Source organism: Xenopus laevis, chromosome 2L (assembly GCF_017654675.1).
Source record: "Xenopus laevis strain J_2021 chromosome 2L, Xenopus_laevis_v10.1, whole genome shotgun sequence".
Classification (NCBI taxonomy): Eukaryota; Metazoa; Chordata; class Amphibia; order Anura; family Pipidae; genus Xenopus; species Xenopus laevis.
Genome location: NC_054373.1, coordinates 8,164,416 through 8,183,457, shown reverse-complemented (window position 1 = coordinate 8,183,457; position 19,042 = coordinate 8,164,416). Strand labels below are relative to the sequence as shown.

Sequence of the window (19,042 nt, the reverse complement as noted above, 5' to 3'; positions counted from 1 at the left end):
GATCAGTCCAAGAGTGGAAGAAGTAATAGGTACAGTACAGCCCCTTTGCTTAGGACGGATAGGGGCTGTGAACTTGCAGATTCTAAAAGGATGATGAGTTTGATAAGTATAGATTAATCACCCCAATACATTTTAACTATAAGTTATGGAAGAGAAGTGACAAAAGGACTATTCCAAAGCCTCCATTAAGTGACTGGGTTACAAAGCAAGTCAGAGTCATCCTAATTACCTGCTTGCATCTCACAGCAGTCACAACAAGGGGAAGAGATAGGAAGACAGTGGTTTGTGGAGGCCAAACATGGGCAAATGTGGTTGGCCAAAATAGTAATGGTGGCCATACACAAGCCAAGAAAAGCTGCTACTTATTGGGTAATATATGGGGCCCTCCAATAGGATTCTGTGAACGATAGCTGGACGAAAATTGGCCAGATGTCGATCGGGCAGGCTTAGAACTCCCATCAGAATGAGGAAAGCTTTGGTTCATTAATGCTGTGTTCAATCTCAAAGCCTGCATTCCTGACCTTGTGATCTGATCATTGGGCCATAGGGCCCACAATTGGATCATCATAAGATCACCCACCCAAGGAGGCATCTCGGTGCAAGATCTGCTCTTTGATTACCTCTTCAAATGATCTGTCCCAGCTGTCTGGGTGCCCATGGGGATATTTTATAGATGGTGATCTATGCTGGAGTGTCTAGTCCAAAAGGCTACACAGAAGAAATAAGGAGGCTTCATCTTAACTAGGGCTCGTTCACTAACACTCTGCGGTTTGCACATGGGCAGTAACCAATAGCAACCAAACAGTGGTTACCATTCCTCAACTAAATTCAGGTAGTTGAATGAATCTGTTGCAGATTAGGCCAGGGTTAGTAAAAACACCCCTTTGTTTTTTATAGAAAACTGGGCGAAGCCGCACTGGCAGATTTAATATTTATGGGAAAAAAAGGTATTTTGATTACTAAAGAAAATGTGTGTGCCTAGGGGAATTCTATAAATATTGTTGAATCTCTCCAAAGAATATTGTCTTCTTAAATAAAAAGGCAAGTACAGAACACACAGGGAAGCGGCAAACAAATACTTGCAGTCGGCAATGCTGGGGAATTATTCACTGAATTTCATTAGCGTCAGTGTGACTGGGAGAGGATTGGCTGTACCGTCAGAGATTTATACAATTCCACTGAATTTCATCATTTTATATTATAATATAGCAGCATCGTTATTCTCCTGTACTAAGCACAGTTCTGCAGGAACAGCCCCCTAAGTTTGCTCATAGTCTGTACAGAGAGATCCCATAAACCTATGGCAGCATAGGTATTCCCTGTACTAAGCACAATTCAGCAGGAACAGTCCCTAAGTTTGCTCATAGTCTGTACAGAGAGATCCCATAAAACTATGGCAGCATAGGTATTCCCTGTACTAAGCACAATTCAGCAGGAACAGTCCCTAAGTTTGCTCATAGTCTGTACAGAGAGATCCCATAAAACTATGGCAGCATAGGTATTCCCTGTACTAAGCACAATTCAGCAGGAACAGCCCCTAAGTTTGCTCATAGTCTGTACAGAGAGATCCCATAAAACTATGCAAACATAGATAGAGCAATTTAGCAGAAATAAATAACTAAATTTTCTCACATACTTCCATTTTGTTTATGTTCTGTAGCGCAGCATGTTCCTTATCATTACACCTCTTACCTTGGGTTTATTAGCTGCTGTAGCAAACTGCTTTGACCGGCAAACTTTGGGGATGGTGAAACCGACACAAAATGTCTTCTAAATTGTTCTTCAACAGCCTCCACAGGCAAATAAATAGAACTCACATAACTGCAGAGTGACAGTCAAAATCAGAACAGGAACACAGAACTGAGCAAATGATATAAAATAAATATTAACACATCCCAGTACAGCACTTTCAGTTACCCCAGGCACTCATTAACCCCCAGTACCGGAATGGCTCTGATTAACCCCCAGTACCGGAATGGTTTTCATTAACCCCAGTACCGGAATGGCTCTGATTAACCCCCAGTACCGGAATGGCTCTGATTAACCCCCAGTACCGGAATGGCTCTGATTAACCCCCAGTACCGGAATGGCTCTAATTTACCCCCAGTACCGGAATGGCTCTCATTAACCCTAAGTACCAGAATGGCTCTTATTAACCCCAGTACCGGAATGGCTCTGATTAACCCCCAGTACCGGAATGGCTCTGATTAACCCCCAGTACCAGAATGGCTCTAATTAACCCCCAGTACCAGAATGGCTCTCATTAACCCCCAGTACGGGAATGGCTCTTATTAACCCCCTGTACTAAGCACAAGTCAGCAGGAACAGCCCCTAAGTTTGCTCATAGTCTGTACAGAGAGATCCCATAAAACTATGGCAGCATAGGTATTCCCTGTACTAAGCACAATTCAGCAGGAACAGTCCCCTAAGTTTGCTCATAGTCTGTACAGAGAGATCCCATAAAACTATGGCAGCATAGGTATTCCCTGTACTAAGCACAATTCAGCAGGAACAGCCCCTAAGTTTGCACACAATTTATTGTCCCTTTAAAGGGCTACCTCTCTAGCAATTGGAACTTTCAAACCCCTTTCAGAAAATCCGATCCGATTATTTCACAGACAGTAATGGCTAGTGATGGGCGAATTTATTCGCAAGGCGCAAATTCACAGCGAATTCCCGCGATTCGCCGCTGGTGAATAAATTCGCAAAACCGCTGCGAAATTCGCCAGTGAAAATTCGTCTGCGCTGAAAAATGGACGCCGGCTTCCATTTTTTTTGGACGCCAGCAAAAAAACGTTCGCCGTTTCACTAATTTTTCGCCGTTTCGTGAAATTCGCAAATTTTTTGGCGAACCGAAACGTCCCAAATTCGCCCATCATTAGTCATGGCTCATTCTGTAGCTCTCCAAGGTTTTGCTGAGAATGACAGGACATTCCTCCCCATTTAACAGAGAGACATTCAGGAAGATAATTAAAGCTGCTACAATATTCCTTATTACCTTGAGAAACCTAATTGCTTACAAGTCAGATTCCCATACAAGCCTTTCCATTCATCCGAGCAAACAGTCCTCCATGAACCTGCTCTGTAAGCTTGTAGCACGGAATTCCTTCCACTCAGCCTCACTGAAACAGAACATGGGCACCGTTATTAGGGAGGGAAAGGTACCTGTACAGCAGAAAGTGGGAATTAAGCTGAAATCAAAAGTATCTTTAAACAAAGTATCAGAAGTCAATTCTCTCCAGCTCTGTTATTTAGCTGGCTTTTATCACATTGTTTCAGGAGTCAGAACCAGTAGTGCAGAAAATATAAACCGTCTGACTGGTACTGCTTTTAGTAGCTTAGATGGTATAAATGGGAGTCATGTTGGTGACTTTTAGTTATTCTTTTTATTTTACTTATGATGATTATTATGAATAATATTGTTTATAATATTATTTTTAAAGAAAATGAAACCCCTCAAAACAAATTAACGTAATATTGCTCTGAGGGCTCTTCTAAGCACAGTTCTACAGTTAATTTTTTCCCCTCGTTTTCGAGATATTAGGAGTTTTTTCAGAGCTATTATAATGAATGCGAAACAACAGCTGTTTATTTTAGTTCGCCAGACACATTTGATTAGAAAAGAAAAGTCTTGTAATGCTGCTGTGCTCAGAAGATTAAGTTAGTGAGTAATAAGCAGAGCAACGTCACAAGTCTTTCCTCTTCTAACTAACTTAATTTTCTGACTGATGTGTCCGGCATTATATTGCTAGTGGGCAAATTACAAATAAAACTAGGGGGAATAAAGTGCTCTGAGCAACTTCACATTTATTTGGTTCAAGGGTTTACTTTTCCTTTTAACGTATACAAGTAAGATGTTATTGAAATAGGTTTCACGATTTAATTTGGATTTATGGCTGCTGGTCGATAGCGAATGCCTCACCTGAGGCAAGCAGTATGGCAACTTTGTCTGTTTTATGCATTTAAGCAAATATAAGACTTAACTGTCTGTAAATAAATGATAAAGATGCCAAGAACCTCAATAATCCCCAATGTAAATGTGTTGCACGATACCATTCATTGGCCTTCCCATATACAGAAGGAGTAGAAGGAGGGTAGAGGAGAGGAGGTTGGGCATTACCACATCTGTATTCGTCGTCTCCTTCTGGGCAGTCGTAAACCCCATTGCACCTTTCTGTCCTTCTTATACATTTAGAGGAGGACTGGCAGCGAATCTTTCCCGGGCAAGTGAAGTGAACTAGAGAAAAATATCATTGTTTAGTCATTAATATAGTGATTATATAGTGAATAATGGGCGCCCTGTTGTAAAATATAAGAGTGATATAAGTTACCAAAGAGGCTGAAAGCTGAGTGTTTATATACAGGTCATGGAACTCCGAGGTGACTTATAATATCTTTACATTTTACAACCGGGAGTGTATTATTTATTGTAATACACGTTTCATGTGACAGAAATGACATCACTAAGCACCGATTAGGACTGATGACATCACTAACAGCTGTTTATAAGCATATACAGGTTTGGAAGCCTTTATTCAGGATGCTCGGGACCTGGGGTTTTCCAGATAACGGATCTTTCCGTAATTTGGATCCTCATACCTTAAGCCTACTAGAAAATCATGTAAACATTAAGGGGCAGATTTACTTAGGGTCGAATATCGAGGGTTAATTAACCCTCGATATTCGACTGTCGAAGTTAAATCCTTCGACTTCGAATATCAAGGTCGAAGGATTTAGCGCTATTCGTTAAATCCTTAGAATCGTTCGATTAGTTCGACCTTCCCCATAGGCTAACATTGACCTCAGTAGCTTTTAGGTGGCGAACTAGGGGGTTGAAGTTTTTTTCTTAAAGAGACAGTACTTCGACTATCGAATGGTCGAATAGTCGAACGATTTTTAGTTCAAATCGTTCGATTCTAAGTCGAAGGTCCAAGTAGCCCATTCGATGGTCGAAGTAGCCAAAAAAAACCATTCGAAATTCGACGTTGTTTTCCTCTATTCCTTCACTCGAGCTAAGTAAATGGGCCCCTCTATAAACCTAATAGGCTGGTTTTGCTTTCAATAGGGATTAATTATATCTTAGTTGGGAACAAGTACAAGCTAATGTTTTATTATTTCACAGAAAAAGGAGATAATTATTAAAAATGTGGATTATTTGATCATAATGGAGTCTAAGGGAGACCGCCCTTCTATAATTCTGAACTTTCTGGATAACGGATCCCCTACCGGTACAGGATACTCATGGCTCTTGTGTATTATATTTATATAGTTATGAATACAGTGATTAATATAGAGATGAATGTAATGATGAATAAAGTGAGGCCATCTCCCCAAAGCTGCAGTCCTAGGTATGGGCCCTTGGGTGCCGATATAGAAAATACAGCCCTGTATGTGATTTTTTATTTGCTGGTACCAAAATGCTGGTGGAGAAGAACCCACTACGGCCTGTGAGTGTGGTGCCTAATGCTATTGAATGCAAAACGGTTTTGTGCATTTTTAGACCAAAATCCACTAAGCCCATTATTAGTGTGCACTGCAAGGTCGCCATATGGGGTACAGGGGCACTGCAGTCAGGGGCCCCCGTGAAAGGGGTATGGCTTGTGTGGGAAGTGGGCAGAGTTTGGGTATATTATGGACACGGTTTTGGCATAGTTGAGGGGTATCTAGGGTGTTTGATCATGCATACGAGGGGTCTTTTTTTAAATTGGAGCCCTGTTTTACTTGTTGGCAGGGCTCACAACTCAGGCGAACCAGAACACCAAGCAGACAATAATTGGTACTGTGCACACAATTAGGCAGATGCCATTCTAGCCAGTGGCATTATGTGCTGGCATTTGTGGGCAGTATTGAGAAAGCCCTACATGTGACATCACACTAATAATAACGTGACAACTGACTAACTACAAAGTATCTCCTTTGTAGTTAGTGGGTATCTATGGGAAGGGCAAGGCTTTTCTCTACTATCATTTATTTTGTCACCTGTGCCTGATTTCTTCAACCAAAACTGAACACATTTCTCCCCCCAAAAATTATATGTCTCCCCCTGCACATAGTTGGCTGTTCAAAGGGGTTGTTGAGTTAAAGGGATACTGTCATGGGAAAACATGTTTTTTTCAAAACGCATCAGTTAATAGTGCTGCTCCACCAGAATTCTGCAATGAAATCCATTTCTCAAAAGAGCAAACAGATTTTTTTTTATATTAAATTTTGAAATCTGACATGGGGCTAGACATATTGTCAGTTTCCCAGCTGCCCCCAGTCACGTGACTTGTGCTCTGATAAACTTCAGTCACTCTTTACTGCATTGGGCAATGAACAATGGATAGCAGATAGCAGCTCCCTAACACAAGATAACAACTCGCTGGTAGATCTAAAAACTTACGGTGAACCACCTGTACTTTCCCTTAAATCACAGTTTATTTGGTAGGATGAATACCCTAGATTTAATTTACCTGCAGTGTCCCATAGTCCCTGTCATGGAATATTCCCATCGTTCAGCCGAAATCCAAGTGATCAGTGCGGTGCCACTCACCGGAATTGCACAGTTGTTTTATTATAAGAAAAGAAAGGAAAAGCTCCCTGGTGTCTGACTAATTAAGTTGCCATTGATTTCCCTCTCTCTCATTCTTCAGGAACATAATTACTCTGCTCTGAGATGTACTCACAGTGGAGATGAAGGAACATGTAAATGAGGCCACTGCCGCTGATTCTCATTGAACATTGTAAAGAGAAGATAAAGTCCTCTATAGTTTTTGAACCAGAGCACATTCCCACTGGTCCCCAACCTAATTACATAACTCCCCACTGGTCCCACCCCAACCTCATTACTGCCCACTGGTCCCATCCCAACCTCATTAATGCCCACTGGTCCCACCCCCAACCTCATTACTGCCCACTGGTACCATCCCAAACTCATTACTGACCACTGGTCCAACCCCAACCTCATTAAGGCCCACTGGTCCCATCCCAACCTCATTAATGCCCACTGGTCCCTCCCCAACCTAGTTACTGCCCACTCAACCCACCCCAACCTAATTACTGCCCACTGGTCCCTCCCCAACCTCATTACTGCCCACTGGTACCATCCCAACCTCATTACTGCCCACTGGTCCCATCCCAACATCATTAATGCCCACTGGTCCCACCCCTAACCTCATTACTGACTACTGGTCCCATCCCAACCTCATTACTGCCCACTGGTCCCATCCCAACCTCATTAATGCCCACTGGTCCCACCCCCAACCTCATTACTGCCCACTGGTACCATCCCAAACTCATTACTGACCACTGGTCCAACCCCAACCTCGTTACGGCCCACTGGTCCCATCCCAACCTCATTACTGCCCACTGGTCCCACCCCAACCTCTGTGAATCTGTGGATCCGGGCAATTGTCAGAGGGACTGCTGTAAATGTCCATAGAGAGTCACTATTTATTGGGCTGGTGGGGTGCTGTTTGGGTCTGTTCCTGAATTTCCAGGGCCTAGTTTGATTTTTAGTCCATGCCTGACTGTCACTAGCCTTGGGTTTTCACTGGCTGTTATTTTATTGTTGTAGGGGACTGATAAATGTATTCCAAATTTTTTATTGTGTCTTCCTAAAGTTTAGCCACAGAAGGGCCCCTTAATTATAAAAACTATACTATTCTTCCTGGATCAAAGCATGACCCCCAGCTTTCCCTGGTTTGTCCACTAAGTGGCATAATGTTACAATATGTATGTTGAGCACTCATGTGCTCAGAGTCCATTTTGTTAATCCCCTTAACCCAAGCAGGCAGGAGTGGTGAAGTGGAACCTAGACAAGGTCAGGTCTAGTAAAGATAGGCTACTCGCTTTAATATATCATTCTCGGAGTGACAGATAGCTTATGCTATTTAACTGAGCAGCTGAGACTCCACCGAGGAGTGGGATTATTATCCCGGGTACCAATTTGCCCAGAAGTATGAACTAAGTGTCAGAGGTTGCTCCACTTAGGGTAAAGGCTGAAAGCTGGGTGTATGTTCGTAGAGGCTGTGTATGCTATCATCCCTGTGGGGACCATTGATGCTGTTAGTATATGCCTATCCACTGTTGTTCCATGTTCCTGCTTATCTCTATTTGAACTCCTTTGTGGATGCTGTTCTTTAATAAATACGTTCTATGGTTAAGTTACAAGAACCACTGGCTCCCAATTCTTGTTGACTGCACCCATTCTACACCTTACCTCCACACTGTTGTGAAGGCTCAACCCCTGAGAATTAAGGTCTCATCAGGAGCACATTATTGGGGTACAGTTACCAGTTAGACAAATGGTGCCACTCAATTTACCATAGCCTTAAAATGTATTTACAGTATTTTACCTAGCAGGTATTGTATTTAAAAAAATGTTATACCCTTAAATTCAGCCCTTGGCCTGCTTATTTTATCCCCTTATTTACCCTCTGACATCAGTAGTCCCGCCCCTGTGATGTCACAGCACCGTCCCCTGCCCTGAGTCATTGGAGAGGAAAGTTGGCCACCCTACCAATGACTTGGGGAGGAAGCTGACATTTTTGTTTGAGTGGTACCCAATAGCTTTCCATTGAAGAACATATAACTACATAATTATATAGAGCAGCTGGTCACTTTTGGGGAGACTAAGACTTCCTAAACCTTTATAATTGTTCACCTATGGAGATGATGTCAGAGATGGGCATGAGAAGTTGGTTTGCACAACTGTGATGTCAGGGAATGAGACAGTGACATTGTGTGCATTAATTTAGGACCCCTGCAGCAGTGCGGAGCCAAGGGGGCATATACAGGTATAAGGGACATACTATATTGTATAACATTTTGGAAATTCTATACAATGAACAGAGCAACATTCACCCACCTGTCAGTCCAATGACCACCGCCAGCACAGTGAGGAGAACAAGGACCACGATGATAATCAGGTACTTGGTCGGTAGAACCGGATGGCACTTGGGTGTCTCATCGTTCCCCCTGTTTTCTGAGAAGAGACAGAGGGACCAACTTACTAGCTCAGTAAATAGCACCAGTCTGTAACTCTAGCAGTGGGTGGAGCTTGAACTTTCTTATGGAAGCTTACAGGGGGAGGGGCAGGGAGTGTCTATTTCAAGCAGTGGGTGGGGCTAAAATACTCTGATGGAAGCTTACAAAGCAGCATATGAACAGTTTACATTTACCAATGGTCATAGAAATACTAAACTTTTGTGTGTGAAGAGCACTTTAAGTAACCATTTTCTCTCCTCCAGCAGCACATCGCTTTCTTATTTGTACTCGCAATTAATTAGGGGGGAAAGAAGACCGGACAGATGGGAAGAGATGAAGAGATGTGTTTTATGGTTGTCTGCAAATGAAACATCTGTACGTGCAAGCCCAGCAGATTACACCATGTAAACCCCGGAGCAGCTGGAAAGTTAATGAAAACAATTTCAGCCTGGCACAGAATCCCCCTGTCCCCGCTCATCAGAGGAAAAAACAAACTTCTGTTTATCGGTGACGCAATTATACGGCGAAATAAAAGGTCCGCTGATTAGAAATGTACAGGCATTTATCCCAGATCAGATTTCCTTAAGGTTTTTAAAATGGTAAACATGGGATTTAGGCACCACTTTAAATAGAAAATTACAGATCATTTAGTGAGAATAAAATATTTTTATGTAAATCCAGTGCACAATACGGAGCCGGGGCAAAAGTGCTCAGGGTGCCTCTGGTCAATGTAAATTACCCCTTATGCCTTTACTAAGAAACCTGCTGCTAACCATGTGTATCTTGTGCCCCTGCCTCTCAGCAGCTCCCCCTACTGACTGTGTCATAAACAGCACAGCTCGGGCTCTTACATGTCCTGCTGTTGGACCCAACAAATAGAAGAAACGGAAAGTGGTCATAAATGTGTATGATCCCCCCGTACAGAAGCCATCAATTCAGCCTACACTTAGATTAGTCAAACACCATACGAGTCCTTCAATATCCAGTGCCTTATGGTGAGATATATACAGTTGTCAGCATATGTGAGCCCAATAAATTTCCTCTGGCATAACACCATCCCTGGGTGCCTTTATTGGGCTTAGATCAGGGGGACACAGAAGCTTCATTCTTGATTGTTGTGCTTTTGAGTCACAGTAGGGCCAAGCTAAAAAGCTGATGCAGGTTAAGTCTATAATTCACAATTCACCTCTAATTTTCTCTTGTTCTGACAAGAAATCGGGTGGGTTGAGGTTACAGTGAGATTAATTTGTCTGTTTCTCTAGCTGCTGTCAGCCAGACTCCGGTAACCTCGAAAAGCTTGGCATAATCCCTTTTCTGTCCTCATTAAGCACAGAGCTGTCCTTACAGGGGTCTCGGCTTCTCTTATAGAGATGCCATGTAGACTCACAATGGTAGATAGGAAAAAGCACAGTCATATTGTTATCTTTTAGCTGTACAGGTAGTAGGATAATAGTCTCTGGGAAGGGAGTGTAACTGTGGGATAGCAGGTATAGTAGGGAGAGATGGTGTCTATAGTAACAGTGGATAATAGTCTCTGGGAAGGGAGTGTGACTGTGGGATAGCAGGTATAGTAGGGAGAGATGGTGCATATAGTAACAGTGGATAATAGTCTCTGGGAAGGGAGTGTGACTGTGGGATAGCAGGTATAGTAGGGAGAGATGTGTCTATAGTAACAGTGGATAATAGTCTCTGGGAAGGGAGTGTGACTGTGGGATAGCAGGTATAGTAGGGAGAGATGGTGCCTATAGTAACAGTGGATAATAGTCTCTGGGAAGGGAGTGTGACTGTGGGATAGCAGGTATAGTAGTGAGAGATGGTGTCTATAGTAACAGTGGATAATAGTCTCTGGGAAGGGAGTGTGACTGTTGGATGGCAGGTATAGTAGGGAGAGATGTGTCTATAGTAACAGTGGATAATAGTCTCTGGGAAGGGAGTGTGACTGTGGGATGGCAGGTATAGTAGGGAGAGATGGTGCCTATAGTAACAGTGGGATAATAGTCTCTGGGAAGGGAGTGTGACTGTGGGATAGCAGGTATAGTAGGGAGAGATGTGTCTATAGTAACAGTGGGATAATAGTCTCTGGGAAGGGAGAGTGACTGTGGGATAGCAGGTATTGTAGGGAGAGATGGTGCCTATAGTAACAGTGGGATAATAGTCTCTGGGAAGGGAGTGTGACTGTGGGATAGCAGGTATTGTAGGGAGAGATGGTGTCTATAGTAACAGTGGGATAATAGTCTCTGGGAAGGGAGTGTGACTGTGGGATAACAGGTATAGTAGGGAGAGATGGTGCCTATAGTAACAGTGGATAATAGTCTCTGGGAAGGGAGAGTGACTGTGGGATAGCAGGTATTGTAGGGAGAGATGGTGCCTATAGTAACAGTGGGATAATAGTCTCTGGGAAGGGAGTGTGACTGTGGGATAGCAGCTATAGTAGGGAGAGATGGTGCCTATAGTAACAGTGGATAATAGTCTCTGGGAAGGGAGTGTGACTGTGGGATAGCAGGTATAGTAGGGAGAGATGGTGCCTATAGTAAAAGTGGGGGTAGTGTTCTCTATAGGAATGAAGCATTTTATAGGGTTGCCCTAAGTATTAAGAATAAAGCAAAGCAAAATTTCAGTGATTCATTTATAATATCTTATTCACACAGTATGGTTTATAATTGAGGGTTTTCATGGTTTACATGGTTAATAATTGATCCGACAGTCGCGACAGATCAACACTGTGACACCATCCGACAATGCATTCACTTACCTTATTTCCGCTGCATGCGATTTTACGCCTGCGTTTCTGTGCAGCGCGTAGGATCGCACAGAAAACGCCCGTGTGACCCTAAAGAGTCATATTGTCAATCACATGAGTGAAATCAGCCTACCTGATGGACTCGCACCAGGATTCACTTTTGTCTGTGTGAGGAAAAACCTAAAGAAAGAAAAGCCAATATCCACAACTGCCAGTTCTTCTCCTGAAACAGACACAATCTCCAAACTGCCAATAGCAGGGGCGCCCTCTGTGGCCTGTAATTAAATATAAAATTGACGTCATGACATGTACCCTTTATTATAAGGCCATGTCCCCCACTGGCTTATTGTAGGGGCATTATTGAGGGCTTTGGATTCTTTGGATTCATCAAAGAGGGGCAGATCTTTGTACCCCATTCGACCCATCTGCCCCAGCATAAGCATTAGAACTTTCACAGGCCAAACCCCTGTACTGCTAGTGTAATGTGCCATTTTTGATGTACATTGCTGCATTTTATTATACACCTAATGCAGTCCCCCCATAATTCCAGTGTAATTTTGGGGTGCAGTTACATCTGACAATCTCCTAATATTAGCAGGCACAAGGCACAAGCAATTTCCTTATCTCTGAGCAAATATTGAAGAATAGATTGCGAGGGAGTGAATGAAACTGTTAAAGACAGTTTAACATCTCACTGAAATATGAACCAGCGAGAATTTATAGGGGGGCCACAGTTGGGAGGTTCAGTTGAGGACATGAATAATCATTAACACATGCCCGATCATTCTATAGTGGTAAATTTGCCTAAAACTGCATAATAAATAATAATAAAAGCTGAATAAAATATACACAGAGGAATATATAGATTACATAGATTTAATGCTATATATAGATTATATTATTATAGATTGCATAGATTTTTCATACATTCTCCCCAGTTGTATCATGTAGGTGGTAATGATGGGCGAATCTGTGCGAAATTCGCTAAACGGCGGAAAATTTGAAGTCAATGGGCATCAAAATAATTTTGACGCTCAACAATTTTTAATGCACGTGCCAAATGGACGCGCTGATTTTTGCGCAGGCAAATCGTCGCCGCAGTTTCACTAATTTATTTGCGAAACACGAAAATTCACCTCGAATTCATGTCTGCCGAATTTATGCGCCCATCACTAGTAGGTGGTGATGTCATACAAGTCACTTAATCTGATAAATCTATGCAGCCATAGCAACCAATCAACAGACATTATTTTCTGGTTACCCCTGATTCATTGCTGTAGGTTCCTAGGCCGGTTGTGATTCATTCCTACCCCTTAACCTATTATCTCTATCAATCTATTATCATTATGCACAGCAACCAATCAACAGGCAGTATTTATTGGAGATATCCGGTTTATTGCTATAGGTTACCAGACCTGGTTTAAATCATTGTTGCCCATTAACCAGTGGTGTAACTAGATATTACTGGGCCCCACAGCTAACTATTTTTCAGGCCCCCAAAATGTTTAGAGTTGGACCTGTTTTACCAATATTTATTAAAAGTGTATATGAATTAGGGACTAATGGGGCCCCTATACCTCCTGGGCCCCCCAGCTGCAGGGTCTGCTTCCTCTGTAGTTACACCCCCTGCCCTTTACCTATTATCACTCCTCTTTATAATTGAAATATACAGTATTATCTGGTTTCTATGGACTGTGGCCCCATAAATTGGATTGATCATGAGGAGGATAGATATTTATGGTTATGGCCAGTTCTATATAAAGATGACGATGGATTTGAGTGGATAAAGTGAGTAAGACCAATAAACTTGTGCTAACTTGAAGATATTACAGGGAGTAAAACTATATGGAGTTAGTAGGCATTTGGCTATAACTATAACACCACATTGGCCCACCAGAGCAGGTGTAGGTGAGCCCAGAAGTTAAGTTGGTACAATAGAGCATAATATTAACAGTAGGACACAATGGCTATAGAAGGCAATAGAGGCAAAATATCAACCCTGGATGTGTAATTCCCTCCACCCACCAAATTCTAAACACCAAATCGTTGTTCAGCAACAGCTAAATAACCTTAAGTCTTAGGCTTAATCCTTTGGATCCAGGGCATTCCATTACAACCTACACAACAGCCAAATAACTTTATAAAAAAAAACCCCAATAAAACTGTGTTTATCATTCAGAGGCAGCTCTTACCTTCTGCTCAGTGTCCATGCTTAATTCTGAAGGCAAACCTTCCTTTCATTGTCAACCAGGAGCATATGGGAAGCCTGTGCACCTTCAATTGATAAAAATGCTATCGAGGATGGAAGAAGCGGTTGCTGGAAATGATAGCATGTAACTGATGCCTGGCGGGGATATTTGAGAGGTGGTATGGTCACCGGTCACTATAGAGACCAGAATGCTGCAAATCAGTAGAACTATTGCTCAGACTATAAAGAGAATGAGTTTAGGTCACCTCTCGTGACCCCCCACGGGTTGACAGAAGTACAACTGACTGATGCAAATAACCAATTTAAAATGAAAGTGACAATATCATAATATCCACAAAGACATGATTTTTATGGGGGAACCAATACATGGCTTCCTCCCAGCAGCTTTATTAAAAGTAATATACTGTAACTACAGTAAGGCAGTTTAGGATGTAGCTTGGTGGGTACAAGGTCAAAAACCCAGATAAAAAATAAATAAAAATACAGGAGAACTTCCTTAAGCTTTCTCATGCTTTGCAAGGATTGAAAACCACAATCTAAATTCATTTATAATTTATTAAAACTTCCCCCTCTTGAAACACGAGGAAGCAGAAGAGAATTTGCATCTGTATCTTCTGTTGATCATGACCCAACAACACTCACCCACCTGTGTCACAGTCACTAAGGTCTATTCTTCTAGCCAAATAATTAATGATTATTGATATGATGTGAATAATAATATGGACATTATCAGCAGGTTTTTGCATGCCCTCACCCCAAACTTTCATGTCAAGTTATTTGTAAGTGTTATAAGTCAACATTCCTGAAGTCAACAAGAAGACAACTTGCTAAAAGGCCTTAGAAGTTGACTTAGAAGTTGACTGTACCACCAATAATGCTCACTAGGGAATTAGGTCCTGGACATGTTCCTGCACTGTTCCCTTAGCTGCCGTCTTTAGGTATGAGTAATTAAATAAGCAGATCATGATCAAAGTTGATCAGTTATATGTTGAGTAAAGCTGGCCATAGATGTTGAGATTTTTAAAAGATCAGATCCTGATCGTGAGACCACAATCTTCTCAGAACGATCGCACAATCGTACGAATTTACCATCAACTAAAAAGACCAATTTGGCAGGAAAACAAAGGGGAGCTGCCTGCTTGGCCCTGCAAACATAGATAGATTGCACTGGGGCCTTCAAAGATTTTTTGACCTGGCCGATCAATTTCCTGACAGATGTCGGCCGAAAAATAGTAAGATGTACGATCGTTCGAATCCCACTAACCGCACGATAATTTCGAAGGATTGGTCGGGCTTCTCTAAAATCGGTCGTTCTGCAAGAAGAATCGTCGCGTCTATGGGGAGCTTAAGTTTAACTTTTACAATTAAATCTAGTGGCATAACATGATGTTTAATGGGCCCCAAAGGAAATTAATTTTAGGGCCCCCAACATAACCAGGGGTTGTCCTTTTTTACCAATATATATATATATATATAAATTACTCATTATTTAGGACCTCATGGGGCCCCTATATCTCCTGGGCCCCCCTGAAGCCGCAGGGTCTGCTTCCTCTGTAGTTACGCACCTGATTTAAAGGAGAGTTGAACCCTTTATAAAAAAAGCCGTACACCCACCTCCTCCCCCCAGCCTAACTGGCCACCCTGGGAAATGCCCCATACTTACCCCTCAGCGCAGATTCTGACCTTGGAGTTCCACGCAGCCATCTTCCGGGTCTTTGGCAAGCTGAGTGGGAGATCGGCATGTGGGCGCATGCGCAGTTGGAGCAATTTGCCGGTTTGCGCCGAAACTCACAAAAATTGCTGAAGCGCCGGAAGAAGACACGAAGACCTGGAAAATGGCTGTGTGGAACTCCGATGCCAGAATCTGGGGGGAGGAGGAAGGGGGTCTAGGTGGGGTGGGGGGGGGGGTACGGGTTTTTTGTTAAAGGGTTGAATTCTTCTTTAATCCCCAAGCCAATGGTAGGATCAGAACTAAAAAGAAACTTTTTCTGAAGTCACCGCCACTAGTGAATATACTGGGTATGGCATCCAACTACGTAAATGTTGGTAGGTGTGTAATCCACTGCATTCTATAAAAACAAGGGTAAGATCACCCAATGAAATCCCACAGGTGAATGAAGTCTCCAGCCAAATGAAATGATCTGATGACTGAATGAACATCAGGTCCCAATCAAATGCCAATAATCGTCAGACTCTTTTTGAGTACAGGGTGCCTTTTACTTTCCAACATTTGGAAAGGTTACAGGTATGTAGGTGGTTTTGGCCAGTGAAGAGACGGATCTGATTTATAGTTGGGAGGGGAAGTGTTTCCTTTTTGTATTTCTCTGGCAGTGCAGTTGAGTCCATTGAGTGTCAGGATTCCAATAGTCTTTTATCAGTTCAGTTGGTTTCCGATAGTTCACCAGAAATAAAGACTTTATCCAATTACTTAAAATTTTCTATTTGTGACCGTTTTTTAATATTGAAGTGTAAATTTGCCTTCTTATGCCTCTCTGAGGCAACTCTGGGAGGGGAAGGGGCAGTGACGCTGTAACTGATGTAAATAAATTCATTTATTTGATCCATTTCTTCTCTTTTGCCCTGTTGAGCAGAATCCCCGAGTTTTGTTAAATGGGTTGTCCCCCTTAAAATGTACTTTTAGTATGATGAAGTGAGAGATATACTGAGATAATTTGCAACTGGTCTTCATTTTTTAAGGTTTTTGAGTTATTTATCTTTTTATTCAGCGGCTCTCCAGTTTGCAAATTCAGCAATCTGGTTGCTAGGGTCCAAATTAGCCTAGCAACCATGCATTCGTTTGGATAAGAGACTGGAATATGAATAGGAGAGGCCTGAATAGAAAAATAAGTAATACAAAGTAGCAATAACAATAAAGTTGTAGCCTTACAGAGCATGTGTTAATGGATGGGGTCAGTGACCCACATTGGAAAACTGGAAAGAGTCTGAAGAAAAAGGCAAATAAAAAAAACTATAAAAAATAAACAATAAAGACCAATTTACCCCTTAAGGGTAAGTTCACACATAGGGGCAAATTCACTAAGCGCCGAAGCGCCGAACGCTAGCGTTAATTCGCTAACGTTTGGCATTTTTGTTACTGCGCAAATTCACTAACGAACGCTGGCGTAGTTTCGCTAGTGTTACTTCGCACCCTTACGCCTGGCGAAGTTTCGCTAGCGACGTAACTACGCAAATTCACTAACTTGCGCAGTGTACTGAACGCTACCTTTTACGCTAGACTTCCTCTGCCACCTCAGACCCGGCGAAGCGCAATAGAGTAGATAGGGATTGTTTCAAAAAAAGTCAAAATTTTTTCTAAGTCCCAAAATACGCTGGTGTGTTTTCTATATTATGGGTGATAGGCTGAAAAAGATCGAAAATTTTTTTGGGGCTCCCCTCCTTCCCCCCTACATTTCCTGACTCATGGCAACTTACCTAGACAGTGGGCACATGTGTAGGGCAAAATAAAATTTTTATTTGATGATTTGAAGGTTTTCTAGGCATTTGTAGTGCTGATACGTATTCCTCCATTGAAATTTGAATTTGGCGCCGTATGCAAATTAGCCTTCGCTAGCGCAACTTCGCTTTACTTAGCAAATCAACGCTAGTGCAACTTCGCAATCTTACGCTACCCCTGTGCGCAACTTCTTTTCCGAAGTCGCCCGAAGCTGACTTCGGAAAACAAAGCCCCACGAGTGCCACGCCGCAGGCATTTTTTCATTCTAGCAGACGGAAGACAGGGGGAAGCAGTTCGGGGAGATTAGTCGCCCAAAGAAGAGGCGATTAGTCGCCAGGCGACCAAATCTCCCCAAATCAGCCCGTGTGCTAAAGCCCTTAAGGTGAACCAGGGCTGTACATAATATGAAGGACCCTCTTCAGAGTCAAAATGTCTGTGAAAAGAAAACTAAACTGGAGACATGATAAGAGCGCTAAATTATTTACATGTTGGAAAGCAGCAGGGGGTTATCCATGCACAGAGAGGAGGGACGGCTATAGGTAATGTGATCTTATACAGAAACAAAAGAGAGAGTCAACTTGCATCACAAGATAAATGCAAGTAACATGCAACGACGACTTCTTCATTTAAAATATTTTTGAACTATATTATAAAAACTGTTCCCCACCTTTAAGCAAATATATACAGTTTTATTTCTAATGCATGGATGTTCCATGTAAGAAAACATTATTATGTTCATTTCCAATATGGTTCGAGAAATGTGAGCTTCTCACAGTTCTGGGGGCATTTAAAAGATTCAGCTGGGGCCGATAGACTTTTATTTACTAATATATTTGCTATAAAATATGCTGTATTTTCACCACTAGACAATCTATGATGACTAAGATCTAGAATAACAAGTTATAAATGTTTATCTGCTTTATATACGTATCTCAGTTTATACTGTTAAATTTAACTCCAGGAACTTTTCTGAAACTCAATGTACTTTTTAAAAATAACTCTATTGACACCTTGTGGGTTAATTTACTTGAGCCTGAAGAAGGGGAGTATCACTCATGTATTATAAGGGATAATGTACCCCCTACTGTAAATGATAAGGATATTAGAAGTCACTGAGGGGTTGTTCTGTGACCATATAAAGGCACAAGGCTGCAGGCTGAGTTATACAGGGAACTCTGAGTATCACTCATGTATTATAAGGGATAATGTACCCCCTACTGTAAATGATAAGGATATTAGAAGTCACTGAGGGGTTATGTGACCATATAAGGACAACTCACTTATGTATTATAAAGAATAATTAGTATTATTTTTCTTTATATAGCGGCAATATATTCTGCAGTTAAGAGTTTTTACATGATTCCAATCAGTTCTACCCTAGCGGAGGCTACAATCTAAGGTCCCTATTACATTGACATGAACTAGGGTCCATTTTTCAGGAGCCAATTAACCTGTCAGTAAGTTTGGAGTGTGATTGGAAACTAGAATACCCATGGAAGCCCATGCAGACATAAGAAGACCCTGAGCTATGAGTGAGCAGGGAGAGACTCAGGCAGGAAGTGATGTCACACCAAGCTAATATGGCAGCTGCTATCCTAAACAAATAGAGAGCTTCTAGAGCTGTTTACTCAAGGATGGTAAAGCATTCTGCAGCATAAATAGTGTTATAGTT

At 42.0% G+C, this 19,042-nt stretch overlaps 1 protein-coding gene across 1 annotated transcript in view; it reads right to left on the bottom strand.

Moving 5' to 3' along the window:
- Positions 1–19,042, bottom strand: part of tmprss3.L (transmembrane serine protease 3 L homeolog) — a 56,726-nt gene that overhangs the window by 17,478 nt on the left and 20,206 nt on the right. The window contains exons 2-6 of the mRNA XM_018245869.2: positions 11,841–11,982; positions 8,849–8,965; positions 4,121–4,237; positions 2,999–3,122; positions 1,693–1,821 (exon numbers count right to left, since the gene is read on the bottom strand). Coding sequence (XP_018101358.1) covers positions 1,693–1,821; positions 2,999–3,122; positions 4,121–4,237; positions 8,849–8,965; positions 11,841–11,982 — 629 coding nt within the window. The remainder of the gene's footprint in view (positions 1–1,692; positions 1,822–2,998; positions 3,123–4,120; positions 4,238–8,848; positions 8,966–11,840; positions 11,983–19,042) is intronic.